Raw genomic sequence first — 22,056 nt, 5'->3', positions numbered from 1 at the left:
CCATACCCATACACATTCTATGTGTTTAGTTGATGATTGATGGGTGAGCGAAGCAATTTCTTCACTAAAGATAATTGAATTAAATTACCTCCATTAAAAAAAAAGATAATTAATTATATCACCACAATATCCCAAAATAGAGATAAAATTTTGATAAATGACTTGTAACTGACGTCAACAATACAACAATGTACTCGGAAGAGACGACCAACAACAGTCACCTTTACAACAATAGTTCTCGAGTCGCACAAGAATGGGAAAAACAAATGAACATAAATTAAATTAAATTTTTATCCTTTTTTGCACAAGCCCTCTGACACTTTCTATAAATAAGACGACTCGAGAAGAATAAGAAGAACACAAAAGTTATATTAATATATCTCACCCCCACACACTTAAAAACAACATTGATTTAAATCACTCTAATTTTATCAATTTACTTTTAAACCACTCTATTCTTCTTCTTGTTCTTATTCTTTAAAAAGAAGAGTACTATTTACTTTATTTATTTTATTTATTTATTACACATACATATACATATACCTATTTTAAAATATGGAACCAAACATAACAACAAATGTTGAACAAAATCAACAATATACATACAAACAATTTAAAAGTTTGTTATTCAAGAGAATAGGAATGGAGGAATTGGAGACGATAACATTTGACAATTTACCATCGATCATGGAGTCGTTTGCCAATGCAGTACCTTTTGAAAACTTGGATATGGTGTCTAGAACGTTTAAACCAATTACACGTGACAATAACATTACAAAGGTGTTGGTGAATGGTGAAGGTGGACTGTGTTACAACTTGAATACTCTATTCTTTCAGTTCCTCAAAGAGAGTGGGTTGGATGTCATACACTGTGTAGCTACTGTCAAAGACCCATACACTGATATTTGGGCAGTACCCAATGGTCACATGATCACCGTTCTCACACACCAATCCAAAGAATACCTTGTCGATGTTGGTTTTGGATTGTTTCTAGCATTTAAACCAATCCTTTTAAACGAAGAGACCGGTGTCACCTCTAGATGTGGGAGTTATAGATTCCTTGAGATGGCTAGTGACTATGGAACACACGTACTAGAGATTAAAAAGAAGAATAAAGAGACTGGCGAGTTGTACTGGGACACTGGATATGCATTCAAAAAGGAACATGCTGGTGTAATAGCATCACAACAAGCACAAATCAATATCTTGGAGGACAAGGGATTACTATTCAATACATACTATTTGGTTTGTAAACTACAAAAAGAAGGTGGTCAAGCCACTCTATCAGGTAAAGACAAGGTACTAGTCGTAACAAATGAAAATGGTGACAAACAAAGAACAGAAAATATAGAAATCAATTCAGATCTATTTAATTCATTACTCATTCAATATATGGGGTTCCCTTCCAAAGAACAAAAATAATTAAATAAATAAATATCCAATGATATTATGTAATATATGTATGAATGAAAAGATATATATAAATATATATACATGACGGTTCATGACTAGTGGTGGGTGGCATTAAATTATAGGGGTAGAAAACACAGTCAAACAGCCAACCACAATGTGCAATTGAATTCATTCTCCAACCAATTGAATTTGAAAATAGATTTATAATTCTATTCTATTCTATCATATTCATTCATTTAAGTTTTAAAGTTTTGTGTGTATATATATATATATATATTTATAAATAATAATTCAAGATGATAGAAATAAAGGAATATAGTTTTCAAGAATTTAAAAAGTTATTTTTTAAAAGAATTGGATTGGAGGAGTTGGATGAAATCAAATTTGAGGACTTGACTCTTTTGATGGAGTCATATTCAAAGAACGTATCATTCAACAACTTTGATATAATAGAAGGAAAGGAGCAGAGATGGGACAGAGATTATTTAATCGAGAGAATATTGGTTGAAGGAAAAGGTGGAATGTGTTATCAATTACATGGTGTCTTTTATCACTTGCTCAAGGAAAGTGGAATGGATGTTTTCTATTCCAGAGGTAGATGTAATCTTTTAGGTCAAATGGCTAATCCAACACATGTTTCAATTGGATTAAATCACCTAGGTAATAGATATTACATAGAGTTGTCCGGTGGTGCATTTGTACCTCAACAACCTCTCTTGCTTCAGAATAGTCAAGACGACGAGGAATACTCAATCAATAAATCTGGTTGCAAGTTTAGAGTTTACAAGTGTGAAAGTGAATATGGAACCTATGTTGCAGAATACCAAAGACCTGGACTGGGATGGGAACCTTTCTTTTTTTCATCATTTGAAAAGGAGTTGGATCAAGACGAATTGTTTAAATACTCTATCCAAACTGTTCATGATGACCCAACAAAACATTTTACAGGAACGTATATTGGTGTCATGCCCCAACAAGATGGAGATATAGCTATTGTCGATGGATCAAAACAATGCTTTGTCCTTTCCAATTGTCAGTTTTGGCAACCCCGTATTGAACCAGGTTTAGAGTATTCAACTCAAAGATTCCAAGACTATTTACCAAAGTATTTTGGTTTCAATCCATTACAACAATAAATAAATTTGTAAATTAATTGACCGTTGCCTTTTTTGCCTGCCTGCTATTTATTCTTTTCTTACTTTTTTAATTTTAAAAGTTGAACATTTAGACCACCATTTGTAAAGGATTGAATACATGTCCATTCCAAATCACTTGTTAAATCTTTAAAACTTGGATGTCCATTTAAAACATAGACATTTTCGATAATGTCTGCATTGTCTTGAATCATTTTTGAAAATGATTTAAATGTTTCCTTGAGACTGTTACTAATGATAAATGGCGATGCCTCTTTTTGTTGTTGTTTTGGCATACTTTGCATGATTCTACCACCGTATGGTAGATTTGTTAAAATGGTTATCTTTTTGGTTGTTAAAGACTTGTCATATATATTATCTCTAATCTTTTTAATTATTTCTGAAAAATCTCCAGTTTCTACTATGATTGGTGAAGATGGTGAAGAGGATGAAGGAGAGGAATATTCATTCAATAAAGAATATCTATACCCAAGTTGATTTAAATTATGTTTGTTTGCCAATGTTGCCTTTGGATCAATATCTGATCCAATTATAAATGTTTTTGATTTCTTTAATGTATTTGTTGATACTGTTGGAAAATCTATTTCTATATTATTATTATTATTGTTTGTATTATTACTATCGTCTTTGTTGTCTTGATTTGTTGTTGTTGTTAATTTAGTTAAATAATTTGAATATCTTTCTGATCTATGAATTGGCCAATTCATAAATGCAAAATGTCTATTCTCCAAACATAATCCTTGATGAGTGATTCCCAATGCTTCGTGTAGAAAAGTTCCACTGCCTGCAAAGGGGTCCCATAGTACAGTCTCTTTTGGGTTATATTCGATGAGGTGAAGTAGAGCAGCTGCCAATGTCTCTCTAATCGGTGCATCTGTTACATATTTGTTTGGTGTTCTCTTGTAGAGCATATCCTCACCACCCGAAGCATCAACACTAATCTGCATCACATTATCATGCATTCTAACATAGATTCGTGAGTGTTCTTCATTTGTTATGATTGGTGTCGAGGACGAGGAGGTGTCAGAGTTGATATCTTTAAAACTTTTAATCATCAATACATTCTTTTTAAAATGATCTAATAATCTTTCTTGAACTGCACCAGTATGATACAATGTACTCTTTGTCGATGATACTGATACAGGTGGTGTAGTATGATTATGTAATTTAAAGTAATTTTTCCTGTTTAACAAAAACAATTATAACTAGTTAGTTAGTTTCAATAATATATACATAAATGTTTATATATATAAATATATATATATGTTTCATTCCCATACCAATTAATATCTTTTAAAGCAGAACCAAGATAACTAAAGTTTGAACATTTTACACCATCGACAGGAGTTAATCTTGAACGTATTGATTCTGTGAGTCGAGAGTGATTAGATATTGCCCAGAGATGTTCAGATGTCATATGATTGCATTGAACACCTCCATTACCCTCGACGGCGATGGTAGGTCGTGGAGATGATGTAGTCGGCGGATTAAAGCATTTCCTTTTCAATATAGTCTCTACCTCTTTCACCAATAAATGTTCAAATGAAGGAGTAATAGCAAGATACAAATTTAAAAGTCTACTATTACTATTCTTTACTTTCATTGCATTTCGTAGTTCAAACAAATAATATCATCAACTAGTTTAAGACAAAGATCAAACATAAAAAAGGAATAATAATAAAAACATTTTTTTTACAATTAATTCAAATTTATTCATCATGCATTTCTTCATCTCCATCACCTTCATCATCTTCTTCACCACTTTCATCATCTTCTTCACCTTCTTCACCTTCTTCTTCTTCTTCATATTCTTCTTCTTCACCATCTTCAAATTCTTCAACTTCATCAAGTTTAATTGGATCATTCCAAGTTACCCATTCAGTCTTACCTAATTTCATTTCTTCATCGGTCAATAGACACTTGTCAAGTTCTTGTTGAATGAGATCTTTGTCGAGATCGACTCCGATAAAGACAACCTCTTGTCTACGGTCTCCGTGGGGCTCCTCCCAACTCTTTTTGATGGTGGCGACCATGTCTGCGGGAGGGTACTCGTGTTTCTTGAGGTCGGCGAGCCAGTAGCCGGCGTTGGTGAGGGTGAGCGAGATACCGGCCAAGTTCCAGAGACCAATGAGCTCGGGTGTAGATGCGATCCACATGAACCCTTTGCTTCGGAGCACTGACTTGAAGATAGTGACACCACGTTCAATGACCGATTCAACACGCTCTGGATGGAATGGACGACGTGCCTTGTAGGTAAAGTTGCTAATACCATATTCAAGCGTCTCTGGGACATGTGTACCTCTTGCTTCTTGCAACCAACCTGGGTTCTGGGACGCATGTTCAAAGTTGAACAACCGGGTATTGAGAATACTCTTGAGTGGCACTTTGGAGAATTGCGAGCGAATGATCTTGGCGTCTGGGTTAATGTGGCGAATCAACCCTTCGAGATGGTTGAGTTGGGCGGTCTCCACGAGATCACATTTGTTGAGAATGATGACGTTGGCAAATTCAACCTGGTCGATGAGTAGATCGACAATGGTTCGGTCGTCCTCTTCAGTGGCACCCATGTTCTTGTCGGCGAGGGTGTCTCCACTCTTAAACTCTGACATCCATGTGCTGGCGTCGACCACCGTCACCATGGTATCGAGTCGGGTCATTTCATTCAGTGTCTTGGCTTCCTCTCCTTCAAAGGTAAAGGTCTCGGCCACGGGGAGTGGTTCACTGATACCAGAGCTTTCAATGAGCAAGTAGTCGAATTTCTTTGACTTGGCCAGCTTGGTCACTTCCACCAAAAGATCTTCTCTCAGCGTACAGCAAATACAACCATTTTGCATTTCTACCATCTTTTCAACTGTCATTTCTTTACTTTCGGTTCTACTAATGGAAAAATCCTTATTAATTAATCTTGCATCTATATTGACTAGAAAAGAAAAGAGAAAAAAAAAGAAAGAATATGAAAGAGATAGAAAAAGTGTATGTTAATTAATTTATTCTCTTTGATGATTAAAAATATATTTCTACTACTATACATACTTTCACTCATATCATTAACAATGACAGCTACTTTTAAACCTTCACGATTAGTCAAGATATGATTTAAAAGGGTTGTTTTACCAGAACCAAGGAATCCAGAGAGACATGTTACAGGCAATTTCTTTTGGTTTATCTTTCTAAGATTTCTTCTTGTATTGACATATTTTAATTTTCTAATCATTGCTTTGCTTTGTTTGATACCAGTACCAGAAGTTGCGGTAGTGGCTTGGGCAGTGGTGGTGGCAGTGGCGGAAGAGGCAGTAGAAGCATTGGTGGCTAACGAAACATTTTTAGATGGCGAGGTAGATTTGGAATTAGAAGTGGCAGTGGTCTTTTGATTATTGTTGGTAGCAGCTTTTTTGGATCTAGCCAATACTCTTTGAGAGATTGCGTTAAATGACATTTGTTTATATATTTAAATATTTATATTTTATATATGTGTATGTAAATAGAAAAGAGTAGAGTGTATTTGTTTATTGGGAGTGAAAGATGATCCAAATAGTTTCTCTCTCACTTGTATCTATTATTTATATTGTCCAGTTTGATGATGCTCTATTTCCAGGTCACTTCGTTAAAAAAGCAAGAGCACCTCGGCAAAAGAACACGCGGTTCTGATGAAGTTCGGACGACGAAGTGGTTTTTACATAAAATGATTCGTCTTTGGAAGAAGAGACCATGCATCTGCTGATTCGAATCAGGGATACCCGATCATCATGATGATTCGAGTGGGTATACATTTGCATTGAATGCCCGATAGAACAAGTAGTGTGTACCCAAAAACACCCAATTTAAGAGTACTGTGGTGGGGTGTGTTGGTGGTTGTCAAACAAGCTTATGAGTTGTGAGCAAGTGCGGTTGTTCTGTGAAAAAAAATTAAATTAATGTTGGCAAAAGTTTTAATATTAAATTTTTAATGAACACTTGACAACTCTTATTATTGTATTGTTAGGTTAGTTATATACACAACCATCATCTCACAATTAATATATATAAATATAACATACATACATATAACAATAATAATAATAATAATAAGTTAGTTTTATAGAATAATTTAAATAAATAAATAAATATAAAAACAGAAAATGATATCGGATAATCATATGACAACATCCGAAATGGCAAAGGCTGCCTTGTTGGTATCTGCAACAAATGAATCTATTCCTACTACATTGGATAAGGAGGATGATACTAGTACGAGTACAACATCAACTACGACAACTACAACTAGTAACAACAACAACAACAGTACTTTAAACCATGAAGAGATTAAAAGAAATTTGGACTCGTTGTCAATAAATGAAACTACTACAAGTACAACATCTACAACTACTACTACTGCACCTGTTGTAGTAAAGGAACAACAATTCTTTTCAGTCAAATCATTTGAATTCAAGGGTAAAAGAAAATGTATAGTTACACAGAGAGAGAATGGACCATGTCCTCTGATTGCCATCATAAACTTGCTATCACTCAATGGTAAAATTAATGTACCAGAAGGTGCACCTGTCACTTATGACACATTGATTACTAGAATTGGATCATATCTATTAGAATCTTCTCCAAATGTATGTTTCTTTCTATCTCTTTTATTTAATTTATCATTTATTAATACATGTCAATTTAATTAAATATTTAGTTTGAAGATGAAGAAATGCAAATAGATCATGAAATTAAAATGAATCATGCTATTAATATATTACCATCATTAATTAATGGTTTGATTTTAGATATTAAATTTACTGGGTATGTAACAAGCAAGTAAATGACTATAATAATTTATATTAATGTTTTATTTATTTTATTTAGAATTAGAGATTTTGATACATCGTGTGATACAAATATTTTTGAAGCATTAAATGTTGATTTGGTTCATGGATGGTTGGTTGATCCACAAGATGTAGAGTTGACATCAGTGATTGGACAAATGACTTATAACCAATTGACCGATAAATTATATATCAAAGAGAATGGTGGCGGTGGTGGAATAAACTCAAGTAACGGAACCATTAATATTGTAAATAATAGAAAGATGGATAGTGTTGGTGACGGATCAATGCCATTGGGAATACCATCAACCTCACCATCAATGACAACTTCTACCACCTCTACAACTTCTACTAGCAACACCACCAACAACACCAATAATCTCTATCCATCATTTAAAGATGAGGAAGAGGATAGTTATACGAGTGGATTTTCAAATACAGAAGATTTGGCCAATGACATTAGAATTGCACAATTCCTAAAAGATACATCCTCTCAATTATCCTACCATGGTCTATGTGAGTTACATACTCAAATCAAGGACGAATCGTTGGCTATCCTATTCAGAAACAACCATTTCAGTACTATATATAAAAATGAAAGTGGTATATATATCTTGGTCTCTGATGAAGGTTTTATCAACGAACCGGTGGTTTGGGAAAAGTTGAGCCAAATCAATGGTGACTCTGACTTTTTATTGTCAGACTTTTCAATCTATAAAAAGCTCGATCCCTATTCCACCTTTACTTCCAATCCTACCACCTTTCCACATCCAAGCGTTCAAACTACTGCTTCTGTTTATTCTTCACCGACACCACAACTACAACAACAAAAATCAACTGCTCTTAGTCAATCAAATAACAAAAATAATCAAGATTTAAGTCAAAGTAATAATAATAATAATAATCAAAATAATAATGAAAATATAAATAATAACGTAAAACAACAACACCAAGAAGATCAAGCTCCACCTCCAATTAATCCAGATTTTATGACAGATGAAGAATATGCTAGATATCTTCTAAGTCAACAATCAGTTACAACTGAAACAAAGTAAGTTTCAAACAAATCGATATTTGATTAAACAATTATATTAATATTTATTTAATTTTTAGAAATGATTATCAACTTGCTTTAGAATTACAACATCAAATCAATCAAAAACCACAAAAAAATAATAATAAGAAACCAAAAGAAAAAAAAGAAAAGGATAAAACCAAAGATTGTTTAATCCAATAATAATAATTAAGCGCATAAATCCATAGTTTTTGTTTGTTTACTATATATAGACTCAAAAAACAAACATTATTTTTAATTTTGTATATTCCACCCATAAATATAATATAATATAATATACCTCTTTCTATAAATACATATATATATAACCAAATTTGTAAATAAATCCGCATAGATCCATTTTTTATTATAAATTAATTAATTATCTTTTTTTTTAAGCGTAAGATATAAGTGTTTTGTTTTGTTTTGTTTTGTTTAAATACTATTTATATAATAGTTGAATTCGGAATGGTTTGAGTTGAGTTGGATTGATTGGGGTTGCGTTTGGTTGGAAAGAGGTGGATTTCATTTTAAATATTAGTTGGTCGATTTGTAATTATTATTATTATATTATTATTATTATTATTTGTTTTAGGAAGTTAATCTAACACAATCGTGAGCTAGATAAAAGTTTTGAGTGGTTGGGTCTTTGGCGAGGACTAAAGTTTGGTTGAATGCGTGATTGGCAGTTCCGGCGTAGACTACTTTTCCACTGACGGTTATTAAAATGTTTGTTAATTTCTTATCGACGCTATAGATTGGTTGTGCGTCGTATGTATCGATGGTGTGTGCAGTTTGTGGTAGCTCAGACAAGAGCTTTTCAATGTTTGCAACTCCTTTACATTCTGTTCCATTCCATATGCTAACAGAATTCTCTTGATAAAATTTAATTAAAACCTAGATCGAATGGAAGGGGGGAGGAGGAAGTGGAGGTAGTGATGAACAAACACACATATATAGAGGTCGGGTTGTTTGATTAATATTCTTTTCTTTTTCTTTTTTCTTTTCGTCATCATTCAAAGGTTGAGAGAATATTAAAAAGCCATCTATCTACTCTACTCTGCTCTATCTCAAGACATAATAGTATAGTAGATAGATTATCTTTTTGATGCCAATGCTGCTTTGTTGATCGTCCGATGATGCTTTGTTGTTATTGTTGATATTGTTCGTTATGTTGTTGGACTGAACCATCACCAAACATGTTTGATACTCACTTGTCTATTACTATCTAAAAATTTATAATAATTTTCCTACATTATGTTTGTTTGTTAATATGTATGTACGTCTTTCTATCTTCCTCTTCCTCTTCCTCATTACATACCATTACAAATGATTCAGCAGCTTGCGTAGATTGAAAGACAAGATCCATCATAACCTTTTCTGCTTCAGTTGATTCTTTTTTATGGTTTGGTGTAAACATTTTTTAGATATAGAATATATATGATAAATGATATGTATACTGTTGTTATGGTGTCTGTTTATGTTTATGTTTATGTACAAGTAAAGTTAAATCTATCTTATTTAATTATTTATGTATGTTTATCGCAATATTACTAATAATTTAATGTCTTTGAAATCAGTCGTTTTTTTGGATCTCATGAAGTTTTATTTATTTTTTGTTTTTTTCTCTCTCTTTTGAAATTTCAAAAAATCCTACCCTTGTAGCCTATAAATTTATTTATTTATTCATTTACTCAAATATAAAGAGTCTCTGTATTTTGGTAAAGGGACACTTTATTCTTTATTTATTTGGTCCAAGAGAAGAGAGGTTCGTATTTCTATAATTGGGAAAAAAAAACAAAGGGTCAAAACTTGGTCACGGTGACCTGTGAACTTGACGTTCTCACAATGGAACAACAAAATAGCTGAAAAAGGAAATATTCAAAGGAAAAATAAATCTAGACAAAACATCACTCATTTTGGGACAGGCTCTTTGTGATAATATCGAATGTTGAATGGACCAAACAATTTATATATTATATTATTTACCTTTTTAATGTCATGTCCAACCCAGAATGAACCGCCGATTTTAATTCAATAGCAACACCTCGACCATTTCTAGACTCACCAGTAAAGTGAACTTTGCAAACCCTTTATTATAATTGTCTAGACATTTTGAGAATAAGGGTTTAGAAAATTAAATATTTGCCTCAAAACCACTATTCCTATTTTTTAATATTTATCAACAAGACTCCTCTTCAAGGACTAGTTCCAAATTACACATTATTATGTTGTTATAAAGTCAGAAGCCCTCTATATCAACAGCAACGACATCAACAACAAACACTATATTACCGAACATAATAATAAATAAATTAATTTAGAGTAATAATAACCCAAGAAATTTATATTTATAATAATAAGAAAACAATTAAATGATAGATCAAATAATCTAAAATACAATATACTTAATCAATCAATCAATCAATCCCATCAATTTAATATCTTTCAACAACATGTTTAATAATATTTTAAAATCATTTCCAAAAGTATTCAATCAATCTAAAGCTACCAATCTAAATATTTTCTGTCAACATCAATTAACGAGACCGCCAACATCATACTCTCAAACCAATCCCAATCCATTTTTCATTGCTAGTTTCTTGTTTTTAAATAATAGGTCTGACAATCTTTTATTTCAAACTAGATCTGGTGGTGGCGGTGCAGGGGGTGGAACCTCTGTAAATAATAAATATTCATCACCCTACCCAAAGGTCAATAACTTTAATTCCCAACTACAACATAATACCATTTCATCTTCTTCAAGGGCATTCAATTCATACAATATTGGTGAAAATATTATCAACACCAACAACAACACAAAAAATAATAATAATAATAATAATAGTATTAATTTATTAAATAGTTCATCTATTTTTCCAAACAATCATGTTCTGTTTGAAACACCAATAGGTACCATTATTGGTAATAATCCCAATAATCTTTTATCAAATGGACAACCTGTCAAATTCAAAATGAATGGAAACAACAAAAGAAAAATCAATGGACATCATCGTCTTGGAAACCAGTACTATAACAATGGAAATCTACATAATGGATATCATTATCATCCAAACTACATTGAAACTAAATTTATATTACCAACAAAGATTGGTGAAGAAGCTCAAAATTGTGTTAGATTTGAAACTCATAGAAGTGATGTACAGTATATCAAACAAAAAAACAATCAAACTATACCAATATTTGTATTAATCATTTCACTATTTCATTCCTCCTCTACACTATAGTATTTAATTGAATTGATTGAAGGAATTTTACCAAAAGAAATATTAAATGGATCAAAGATTTTAGTTAAAAAATCAGAGTATGTTTAAAAGATAGAAATATATAGAATCATTATCTAGATTATTTTTAAAAAGATGAATAGATTCTAATATTATTTATTTAAAAAGAACTGATACACCAAGTATAATTTTAGTAAACTTTATGACTGCTATTAAAGCATACCAAGCTAGTCAGTTTATGTGTCAATGGAATGAGAGGAATTCAAGCAAGAATAAGATTAGAACCAATTTGATCAAGAAATCATTGGATCCACTCTACCTCATCACAGCACAAGAAATTGACCAATTGCCAGAGGTACCAGCACCAAGACAAGTTGAAATTATCGACTCTGTTATGAGTACCAATCAACCTATTTTCGATATACTCTTTAATGGTCAACATCCAAACAAACTTGATTCAATCGATACTTTAACAGTATTGGTATGTACCACTATACATTATGTACCACTATGATTCTTTTTTCACACTAATATTAATATTAATATTACTATTACGATTACTTTTTAGGGAATTGATATTGAATGGTGTCACAAAAGTATAAATGTTGAAGAACCCAATTTCTTTGCTGTCATTTTATCTGGTCCTAAAGGAAGTGTAGTTTTTAATTTAGATTCCCTTAAAACCATTCCATTAATTCTTTACCAGATATTAACATCACCTGTAAGTTATAATTGTTTAAACCGAAAACTAAATAATATTATCTATCAACAATAACTAATTCATTCATTATCTAATTTATCATGTCTCTAGAGAATATTAAAAGTAGGATTTAGAAACAAACATGATTTCTCCAAATTTGAAACACAATACAATTTGGATATCAATAATCTAGAGGATCTTTCCAAGGCATCCGTTGTCATGCGTAGCAAACCCAAATCATTGAGGGCTGTAGCAGGCATGTTTTTAAAGCAAAAGCTCCCTAGAATCGATTTAAATAGATATATGCAACCATCAACCTTTTTTACTGATAAAAAGGTTGAACATTATGGTAAATACTTTAAAATACATCATTACGACCCTACATAAATATAAATACTAACCCTAAATGTCTTTTCCTATATACTATAATACTATAGCACAAAAAGCAGAAAGCATAAGATTATTGTATTATGTTTTAAAAACTGGAAGAGTTGACTTTCATCTGAGATATGAAGAAGAAGAAAGGGATTATTTAGAAGATGATTGATTTCATTGATATAATATATAATATTATCAACAATCCTTCACTTCACTTCACTCCCTCTGTAAATAAACTATATGAAATATTTAAAACTACAATTTTAAAATTGAATTACGTGGGTCTTTGCATGTATCTATCTCTAACTTAACTATCTATTGATTTATTTTTAAATAATGTTTGATCAAACGAAAGATCTCCTCTTCAAAACATTGCATGAAAAGATCTTTTTTTAGCTTGCACGACGATCCAACCGCTGTGTACCTTCCTTTTCCAACCACCACCGTTTTGTGTATGCTTTGTGAAAATTAACTCTTTGTTTTTTTTCGTACTCTCCATTCTATTACAATCCCCATTGATTCTATACTTATCTATTAATATCACAACACAAGCGTTGCCCTCTCAGACACACGCTACCACTATACTCTATAGTATATACTATCTATACATCATCAAAAAGAGAGAAAAGGTTAACACAAGGACAAAACGAAAAGACCAACCAACCACTCTTAAGTATGTATATATTACGAGATTACAAATCAAATCAATAGCAAGCAAGATTCATTCATTCATTGGGCCAAAAGGAAAATACAGAGATGACAAAGAGATCAATCTATCCGTTCCATTAACCACACTGATATTGACCTACTTGACTGTCTTCATCAATGATTGTTTGAAACATCGACGATGGGGATGGATGGATAGATGGGATTGTCTAGAATATAATAATAATTAGAACCACCACCACTACCAACACACCCATATATATATATATACAGAGGGAAACACTATTGGTATATATCAACCACGTCCATCCTCACACGCCCTCCCACCACCACCCACCAACCCACCACTAGAAAGAGGAGGTTTTGGCACAGCCACACATACTTGATAGAGAGCAGCGGTACCGCACCAACTTTCATCAACATACAATCATGACCATGTGATGGTTTGGGGTTGGTGAATTTATATAAAAGTGTCAAACTAGTTAGTTAGTTAGTTAGTTTGATCAACACAACAACAACAACAACAACAACAGGGAGAAGTGATGTTGAAAGTGTGTTTAAACTGTGTTTGGATGAGCAAAGAAAGAAGAAGCAAAATCAAACCAATCACCACCGATTGCAACAACTCTTACTACCTTACCTTCCCTTTTATTGTTTAAATTAGTCATTTTTATTTGTTTAAATTAGTCATTTTTTGAAAAAGAAAGAGAGATAGATAGAAGAGAGAGAGAGAGGAGAAGAGAAGAGAAGAGATAGAGATCATCACCATCATCATCATCATTTCTAAACTTTTATTTAAGAAAAGAGAACTATAGTCCATCCCCAACTAATTATCATTATTATTCCTTAGATTATATAAATTATATAAAGTTAGAGATCTCTGCTGCTTGCTGCTAGTTGGTAGTAGTTTGATTTGATTGTTGTTTAGAGTTTAAGAGTTGGATCGGAAATACAATACAATAACAATCAATTATATAGTAACAGTACAAGTGTAATACCAATTCATCGATTCGACTAGTAGAGTAGAGTGTATAAAAAAAAAGATGTCAAATAGGCAAATTCAATCACTTGCTCAAAGTGGAACTGGAGGTAGTCCTACCACTCCTGGAGGAGTAGGAGGAGGAAGAGATAGAAGGAATTCAACATCATCAAATTCATCGTCATCTCCATTCCTCAGCAACAGTTTCAAAACAGCTGGAAAGACACAACCAACAGAAATACAGATGCAAGATATGAAATCATTGTCTAGTCGCGATAGTGGAGAGTTTGAAGTCCCTCCACCAAAGTTGGATTTCTTTGATAAATTGTATTTATGGCTAGTATGTATCAATCATCATCATCAATCAGATTAAAGGAGGGAATCTATCATCATCAATATACTTATATATATATATATTTATAATTCAAAAGACAAATAGAGATAATTTTGTAGGTGAATCAAGAAAAATATATATAAACAGTCAAGAACAAAACAAAGCATATAAATACACGAGCAATTATGTAAAGACTGCCAAGTACTCAATCATCACCTTTTTACCACTCAATCTATACGAACAGTTTTGTCGGTTGGCAAACTTTTATTTCTTGATCATTTCTGCATTACAAGTATGTAAATGGAGGAGATAGAAAGACAATATATATATTATATAGATATAGATATATGATATTAATATTTTGTCCATTTAGTTGATTCCAGGAGTGTCACCAACAGGTAGATTTACAACATTGGGACCTTTATTGGTAGTATTGGCAATCACAGCTTTAAAAGAAGCATGGGAAGATTTCAATCGTCACAGACAAGATGACAAGGTAAACTTTAGCAAGACTCAAGCTTTGAGAAACGGTCAATTTACAGAGGTGATTTGGAAGGATGTCCAAGTTGGCGACATTGTAAAGGTTACCAATCGACAATATATCCCTTCTGATTTATTGGTTATATCAAGTAGTGAACCAAATAATATTTGTTATATTGAAACTGCAAATCTTGATGGGTAAGAAAAGAAACAAAACAAAAAAAAAAGAAACAAAAAGAAAAGAATGATCAAAAATACTTACTTTTAATTTTGTTTAGTGAAACCAATTTAAAGATGAAACAAAGTTTAGAAGAGACAGGATATTTATCAGACAATGTAGATAATCTTGGACAATTAAATGGATATGTTGAATGCGAACATCCAAACAATCGATTATATAATTTTGTAGGGTCTCTTTATCTCGATGGCAAAGGGTACCCATTATCAATCCGTCAGTTGCTTTTAAGAGGTGCTATGTTGCGTAACACCAAATGGGTGTGTGGTTTGGTATTGTATACTGGACGAGACTCGAGATTGGTGCGAAACTCTAGTCCGACGCCACTGAAACGTAGTGGTGTCGAGAAAATGACCAATCAATTCATTATCATTATCTTTTTCCTCCAAATTCTTTTGTGTGCGTCATGTGCCATTGCCAATGGTTTCTGGGCCAACGAAAATCAAAATTCAAAGCAAATGCCCGATCCCAACGACCCATCGCAAACCATCACAGTGCCCGAGAACTGGTACTTGGCATTCAACAGAGAACCGGTTGAAGAGGGTGCACTCTCCTTCCTCACTTTCCTCATTTTATTCAACAATCTAATTCCCATCTCACTCTATGTATCTATGGAATTTGTTAAAGTCTTCCAAGCCTATTTTATAAACAATGACCAAGAAATGTATTACAAGGAAAATGATACTCCTGCCCTAGCTAGAACTTCAAATTTAAATGAAGAATTGGGTCAAGTTGAATATGTTTTCTCTGATAAGGTATGAAAACAAACAAACAAACAAACAAATAGATAGATAGATAGATAGAAGATAGTATGATATTAATTAATATTTCTTTGTTTATTTTTTAGACTGGAACATTAACACAAAATAAAATGGAATTCAAAAGATGTACAATTGCAGGAGTGATTTATGGACAAGGTGGAATGACAGAGGCAACGATGGGTAGATTGCTGAGAGAGGGAAAGATGTCGACAAATGATATGCATCTCTCGCAACCACAGTCACCCGAGGAGCGACCAAGTCTTGTACAGAGCCCAAGCTTTTACGATCAAAAACTAATGGTTGGATTGAGCAAGGATCATCCCAACGTAAGTGACAAGCATGCTACACTGATTCGCGACTTTTTCTCGGTGCTTGCAGTCTGTCATACTGTCATTCCCGAGATTGAAGAGGGTCGTATTGTGTACCAGGCATCATCACCCGATGAGGCTGCACTTGTGAATGCGGCCAAGTCGGTTGGATTCGAGTTTACATCACGTAACATCAAGCAGTTGGTAGTGACGGTACGTGGCCAAGAAATGACATACGAAGTGTTGAATATACTAGAATTCAACTCGACGCGTAAACGTATGTCGGTTATTGTCAGACATCCCGACGGACGATTGATGCTGTATTGCAAGGGTGCCGACACGGTCATCTTTGAGCGTTTGGGCAAGAACCAGACGTACGGTGATATTACCATAACCCATTTGCAAGAGTTTGCGACCGAGGGTCTGCGTACACTGTGCATTGCACAATGCGAGATTGACCCCATCTTTTACGAGCAGTGGAACAAAGAGTTTTACACTGCGTCCAACTCGATTGTCGACCGTGACAATGAGCTAGCTCGTGTTGCCGAACTCATTGAAAAGAACCTCAACCTGCTTGGCGCGACTGCCATCGAAGACAAGCTGCAAGAGGGTGTGCCCGACACCATCCGTATCTTGCGTCAAGCCGGCATCAAGATTTGGGTGTTGACGGGCGACAAGCAAGAGACAGCCATCAACATTGGTTTCTCGGCACAGCTGTTGACCCAGCAGATGGAGATGATCGTCGTCAACGAAGAGAGCAGAGAAAACACGGCCATCGAGCTGAATCGTCGTCTCGACGAGATCAACAACCCCGACACGGACATGGACATTGACAATATGGCGTTGATTATCGACGGCAACACGCTGTTGTTTGCGCTAGAGGATCAATCACGTATCTTGCTCCTGCAACTTGCTCAACTGTGTCGCGTGGTCATTTGCTGTCGTGTGTCACCTCTGCAAAAGGCTGAGATGGTGTTGCTGGTGCGTACCAACCTCGACGCTGTGACGCTGGCCATTGGCGATGGTGCCAATGACGTTTCCATGATCCAGGCTGCGCATGTGGGTGTTGGTATTTCGGGCGAGGAGGGTTTGCAGGCTGCACGGTCGTCCGACTATGCCATTGCACAGTTCCGCTACCTGCAGCGTCTGTTGCTTGTGCATGGACGTTATTCGTACCGTCGTATCTCCAAGCTCATCTGCTACAGCTTTTACAAAAACATTACACTCTACATTACGCAGTTTTGGTTCACCATTATGAATGGGTGGTCCGGTCAGACATTCTACGAACGGTTCACTCTGACCGCCTACAATGTCGCATGGACGTTGTTCCCCGTCATCATCCTCGGTATCCTCGACAAGGACGTGCCAGAGGAACAGGTCGCGCTGCACTCGCAGCTGTACCAGACGGGTACTAAAAAGCTCTACTTTAACCTGCGCGTGTTTTGGGGGTGGGTTGCCAACGGCATCTTCCATTCGCTCGTACTCTATATCTTCCCAGCCGTCATTTTCGGCCACAGCCTCCCATACGGTGACGGACGTTCAGTCGACCTCTTTACCGTCGGCACAGTCGCCTACAGCTGTATCGTCATCACAGTCAACCTCAAGCTGGCACTCGAAGTGCGTTACTGGACATGGCTCAACCACGCGTTCACCTGGGGTTCCATCGTACTCTACTTTATCTGGCTTCTCGTGTTTGGCAAGTTTTGGGAAATGAACTCGTTTGATGTTGGATCTGACCTCTACGACATCATCTATCGTGCTGGTCAGTCGGCACTCTTTTACTTTACACTCATCATGGTACCCATCATCTGTCTGTTCCGTGACTTCTCGTGGAAGTATATCACCCGTGACATCCGTCCACACTCGTACCACGTCGTTCAGGAAATCGCCCGCAAGGAAAAACGTCTACACAAGAAACCCAAAGGATCAGACTCCCATCCAGCCGGCTACACTGGCTATTCATTTAGCCAGGATGCAGGTCAATCTGATGCCATTTCAAAGAGATATAGTAATCCTCAACAACCACCAACATCATCACCATCTTCACCATCGCAAGGTGCTTCAACCACCAACAATGTGTAATTATTTTGAATCTCCCCTCCCCTACCCACCACATAACACTACCACAAGTTGTAATTACAACCCAAATATTTATAACGATTATTATTATTATTATTTATTTCCATTCCATTACCTTCAACTCAAAACCAAACAACCAACCAACCAGTAATTTTTGTACAATTATAAACAACCAACAACAACAAACTCCCAATCACAACAAACAAACAAATAACTTAACAAATAAAAGAAAGATGTCTCAACTTGTGCTCTCTCTCTTCTCTCCATTTCCCATCCAATCAAATTAGGGAAACAATTGGAGGAGAGGAACATAATTATTAATATATTAAATTCAAATTAATTTATTCCAAATAATAATAATAATATTTTTTGGAATCCAAAAATATTTCCAAAGATAAAAATAATAATATTATTTTTAATTATTTTTTTTTCAAAAAAAAAACGGGGATAGTAGATTTTTGGATTGGTCAAAGTAAAACTCTAAAAATCCGAAATACTTAAAACCAACAATATTTATTGTTTGTTTTGATTTAATTTATTTTATTCATGTAATCGAATCTTGTGAAACAGAGAGAGTGGTCTAGTTTAATACGAAGGGGTAGGATGCCCTAACCTAGGATGGTTTCTCTCAGCGAACGAACACCCCCAAAAAAAAACCGCCACAATTGTCGAAAATCTTGAGGATGTGAGCGCTAACGACCAAGAGATTTTTAAATAGCCATGGCACTCATTGGGGATAGATATTTGAGTCACTAGGTTATTATTATTATTATTATTATCCAACATCACAACATTATTATTATTATTATTTATTCACGCATTGTAGTAATATAGAGAAAGATAGAGATAGATAGATTGATCAATCCCCTTCCTCCTCTCCTAACCCATCCCTATTTTTGTAAGAGACATTATAAGTGTGTTTTCAATCAAGTTCATCTCATCCCCCTATCGATGATGATCAGCAAAGCAAGCAAACAAGCAATAACCCTTCCACATCACCAAAACCTCGAATCACACAAACCCAAACCAATCATCAAGAAGAACTAAAACCCCCAAACCATATTTGTATATTTATAACTTTGGAGACAGACGATCGTCAACTCATCAACCAATAATAATTGAAAGAAACAAATGTTATAAATGATAAATACTACAAAATAATAATATGGTTGTAGTATGTAGTAGTAGTAATATTGGTATTTTAATATTATATTATATCTTTATCCAAACAAACATAATTTAATTTTTTATCTGTTTGTTCTTTGTGGTCGACCATCTTGTTCTTTGCATACACACCCACACACTCTGACTAAACGCACACGCTCACAGGAAAACAAACCATCACAACATCAACAACCAAACCCATTAATAGCTAGCTTTATTTGTTTATTTATTTCTTTTTGCAGCAAACTAGCTGATAGATAGATAGAGACAAATAGATAGATATATAGATAGAGATAGATTCAGTCTTTTATCTTAACTTGTTCTTTTATGCATTAAAGGTATTGTTGTCCAACACACGCACACACAAGACTCTCTCCTTCCTACTTTTATAACTATATTTGTATATATATGTCTATCGATAGAATCATCTAAAGTGCACTTTGCCTTTTCCCTCATTTTTTTAAACTATTGCATTTAGAATTAAAGATTGAGTGGAACGATAGATAGATAGATATAAAGAAAAAAAAAGACAGAGAGGGTGAGGAGCGAGAGAGACAGAGAGGGAGATATCGAGGATAGTTGTTGCTATTATTATTATTATTATTATTATTGGCTTTGGTTAAAACACACAACTCTGCTACCATTTGGCTATTGATTATTAATATTATTAAAACTCATTCATTATCTAACAAACAATTAACATTATTTATTCATTTATTTATAGTGTCTCTCTTTTTTTAATTAGCCGACGATCATTCAAATAATATACAACAATATAGTAATAATAATATATTAATTAATTAATTAATATATTATAATTATCTCTCTTTTTTTTTTCATATGACGATCATAACCAATAATAATAATAATAGTAATAGTTACAAGAATGACAAGAAAATATCATCATCGTCGTCAATGTCGTCATTATTTACAACAAGTAGAGGATACGTTTATATGATTTCAATCGTTTTAATAATAGCAATCATTAGTAGTATAACAACATATAATAATAATAATAATAATAATGTAGTGGGAGTACATGCCTACTCTATACTACCTTCAATCGAGTTAATCAATAGTATACTAGTTTCGCCATCATCCACTTTAGATGCCTCCTCGTTGGCCATCATTCAACCACCACAATGTCGTATCCGTATCATCAATACTATTATATCAGAGGACAGTAACAACAACAATAACAATAATGGTCCATTATTGGTAGATGTTATATTCAATTCAAGTAAAAAGATTGAAGCACTGTCCTATTTATCTTTGACCGACTATATAACCGTTCCAACAGGACCAATCTCTATCGAGTTGGTTCAACACTCTGACAAGAGACCTTTGAATTTGGTTGGCAAGTCCATATACCGTTTGGAAAACGATACAGACTATACACTTGTATTGAGTGGTGTTCAGGTAGAACATCACAATACAAGAATGGAAGAAGGATCATCGACTCAACAACAACAACAACAACAAAAAGTAGACGACAAGAAAGAAAAAGAAAGAGTTAGTGTCAGTATTTTATCTGATATTAATACCGATCAACCAAGTAGTAATCCACAACAACCATCTCAACACCAACAACCAACAACATCAAACTTTTCACCAAACCGATTAAATCTTCGATTCGTACAATGTGTCCATGACTTGCCATCAAGTTTTATTGATTTCGATGTACATGGTGGTGCTACCCTTTTATCCAAGATTAGATATTTACCAGAAGATAAAAAGGGTGTTTCATCGACCTATATCTCTATTCCATCAAGATTCTATCAATTCAATGTACATGAACATGAAAAATCATCTGTCAATTATTTAAATTTTGATAGTTCAGTTTATTATCAACCACCACAACAACAACCACAACCAGCGATTAATACTCAAAACAATCATCAAATCAAGAATCACCATGGTAGTCAAGGACAACTTTATTCAAATTTATTAATGGTTGGATCCTATTTGGCCAATGATAATAGTAAATATTCAATTCAAATCATTTCATTGCCATCAAGTGAATCTAGTTTTACGCAACAACAACAACAATCTGGTTTTGTTCAATTGGATGGACAAAAATATTATACCTTTAAAAAAGTAGTTTCTCCCATTTCACAATTGTCCAATCAACAACAAAAGCAAAATAATAATAATAATCAAGCAAACCAACAACAAGATCCATCATCGGTCCAACAAAACCCATCGTCTACCAGTTCACCTACCAGTACCTTTCACTTTTCGCTAGCCATCATTTCCTTTGCATTATTATTTGGATTATCTGTCATTTAAAAAGTAACAAGATAC

The 22,056-nt window shown here is 34.0% G+C and overlaps 8 protein-coding genes across 8 annotated transcripts; 5 read left to right on the top strand and 3 right to left on the bottom strand.

Annotated features, from left to right (window-relative positions):
* Positions 1 to 555: 555 nt before the first annotated feature.
* DFA_08654 (arylamine N-acetyltransferase family protein) lies at positions 556 to 1,422 on the top strand (the record flags this gene model as incomplete). Its single annotated transcript, XM_004356089.1, has 1 exon — positions 556 to 1,422. The coding sequence occupies one exon, from the start codon at positions 556 to 558 to the stop codon at positions 1,420 to 1,422; it is 867 nt and encodes a 288-aa protein (XP_004356142.1).
* Positions 1,423 to 1,709: 287 nt separating this feature from the next.
* On the top strand, positions 1,710 to 2,549 carry DFA_08653 (uncharacterized protein; the record flags this gene model as incomplete). The annotated part of the gene is made up of 1 exon (XM_004356088.1): positions 1,710 to 2,549. The coding sequence occupies one exon, from the start codon at positions 1,710 to 1,712 to the stop codon at positions 2,547 to 2,549; it is 840 nt and encodes a 279-aa protein (XP_004356141.1).
* A 59-nt stretch (positions 2,550 to 2,608) lies between these two features.
* DFA_08652 (putative RNA methylase domain-containing protein) lies at positions 2,609 to 4,170 on the bottom strand (the record flags this gene model as incomplete). Its single annotated transcript, XM_004356087.1, has 2 exons — positions 2,609 to 3,749; positions 3,848 to 4,170. 2 exons carry the CDS (start codon positions 4,168 to 4,170, stop codon positions 2,609 to 2,611), a joined length of 1,464 nt encoding a protein of 487 aa, XP_004356140.1.
* A 106-nt stretch (positions 4,171 to 4,276) lies between these two features.
* Positions 4,277 to 6,003, bottom strand: DFA_08651 (COBW domain-containing protein; the record flags this gene model as incomplete). Its single annotated transcript, XM_004356086.1, has 2 exons — positions 4,277 to 5,487; positions 5,601 to 6,003. The coding sequence occupies 2 exons, from the start codon at positions 6,001 to 6,003 to the stop codon at positions 4,277 to 4,279; spliced, it is 1,614 nt and encodes a 537-aa protein (XP_004356139.1).
* A 682-nt stretch (positions 6,004 to 6,685) lies between these two features.
* On the top strand, positions 6,686 to 8,606 carry fam63B (DUF544 family protein; the record flags this gene model as incomplete). The annotated part of the gene is made up of 4 exons (XM_004356085.1): positions 6,686 to 7,168; positions 7,240 to 7,346; positions 7,410 to 8,420; positions 8,483 to 8,606. 4 exons carry the CDS (start codon positions 6,686 to 6,688, stop codon positions 8,604 to 8,606), a joined length of 1,725 nt encoding a protein of 574 aa, XP_004356138.1.
* Positions 8,607 to 9,014: 408 nt separating this feature from the next.
* Positions 9,015 to 9,843, bottom strand: DFA_08649 (uncharacterized protein; the record flags this gene model as incomplete). Its single annotated transcript, XM_004356084.1, has 2 exons — positions 9,015 to 9,320; positions 9,745 to 9,843. 2 exons carry the CDS (start codon positions 9,841 to 9,843, stop codon positions 9,015 to 9,017), a joined length of 405 nt encoding a protein of 134 aa, XP_004356137.1.
* Positions 9,844 to 10,879: 1,036 nt separating this feature from the next.
* Positions 10,880 to 13,642, top strand: DFA_08648 (uncharacterized protein; the record flags this gene model as incomplete). Its single annotated transcript, XM_004356083.1, has 7 exons — positions 10,880 to 11,629; positions 11,672 to 11,748; positions 11,837 to 12,149; positions 12,237 to 12,389; positions 12,480 to 12,717; positions 13,339 to 13,419; positions 13,458 to 13,642. The coding sequence occupies 7 exons, from the start codon at positions 10,880 to 10,882 to the stop codon at positions 13,640 to 13,642; spliced, it is 1,797 nt and encodes a 598-aa protein (XP_004356136.1).
* An 813-nt stretch (positions 13,643 to 14,455) lies between these two features.
* DFA_08647 (P-type ATPase) lies at positions 14,456 to 22,041 on the top strand (the record flags this gene model as incomplete). The annotated part of the gene is made up of 8 exons (XM_004356082.1): positions 14,456 to 14,731; positions 14,823 to 15,017; positions 15,099 to 15,403; positions 15,484 to 16,195; positions 16,288 to 17,578; positions 17,638 to 17,917; positions 18,027 to 18,587; positions 20,625 to 22,041. The coding sequence occupies 8 exons, from the start codon at positions 14,456 to 14,458 to the stop codon at positions 22,039 to 22,041; spliced, it is 5,037 nt and encodes a 1,678-aa protein (XP_004356135.1).
* Positions 22,042 to 22,056: the final 15 nt, after the last annotated feature.

Source organism: Cavenderia fasciculata (genome assembly GCF_000203815.1).
Source record: "Cavenderia fasciculata unplaced genomic scaffold Scf_ET2XIPL01COFD4-5, whole genome shotgun sequence".
NCBI lineage: Eukaryota > Evosea > Eumycetozoa > Acytosteliales > Cavenderiaceae > Cavenderia > Cavenderia fasciculata.
Note: the sequence above shows the minus strand (reverse complement) of the source record. Positions and strands in the feature narration are given on the sequence as shown.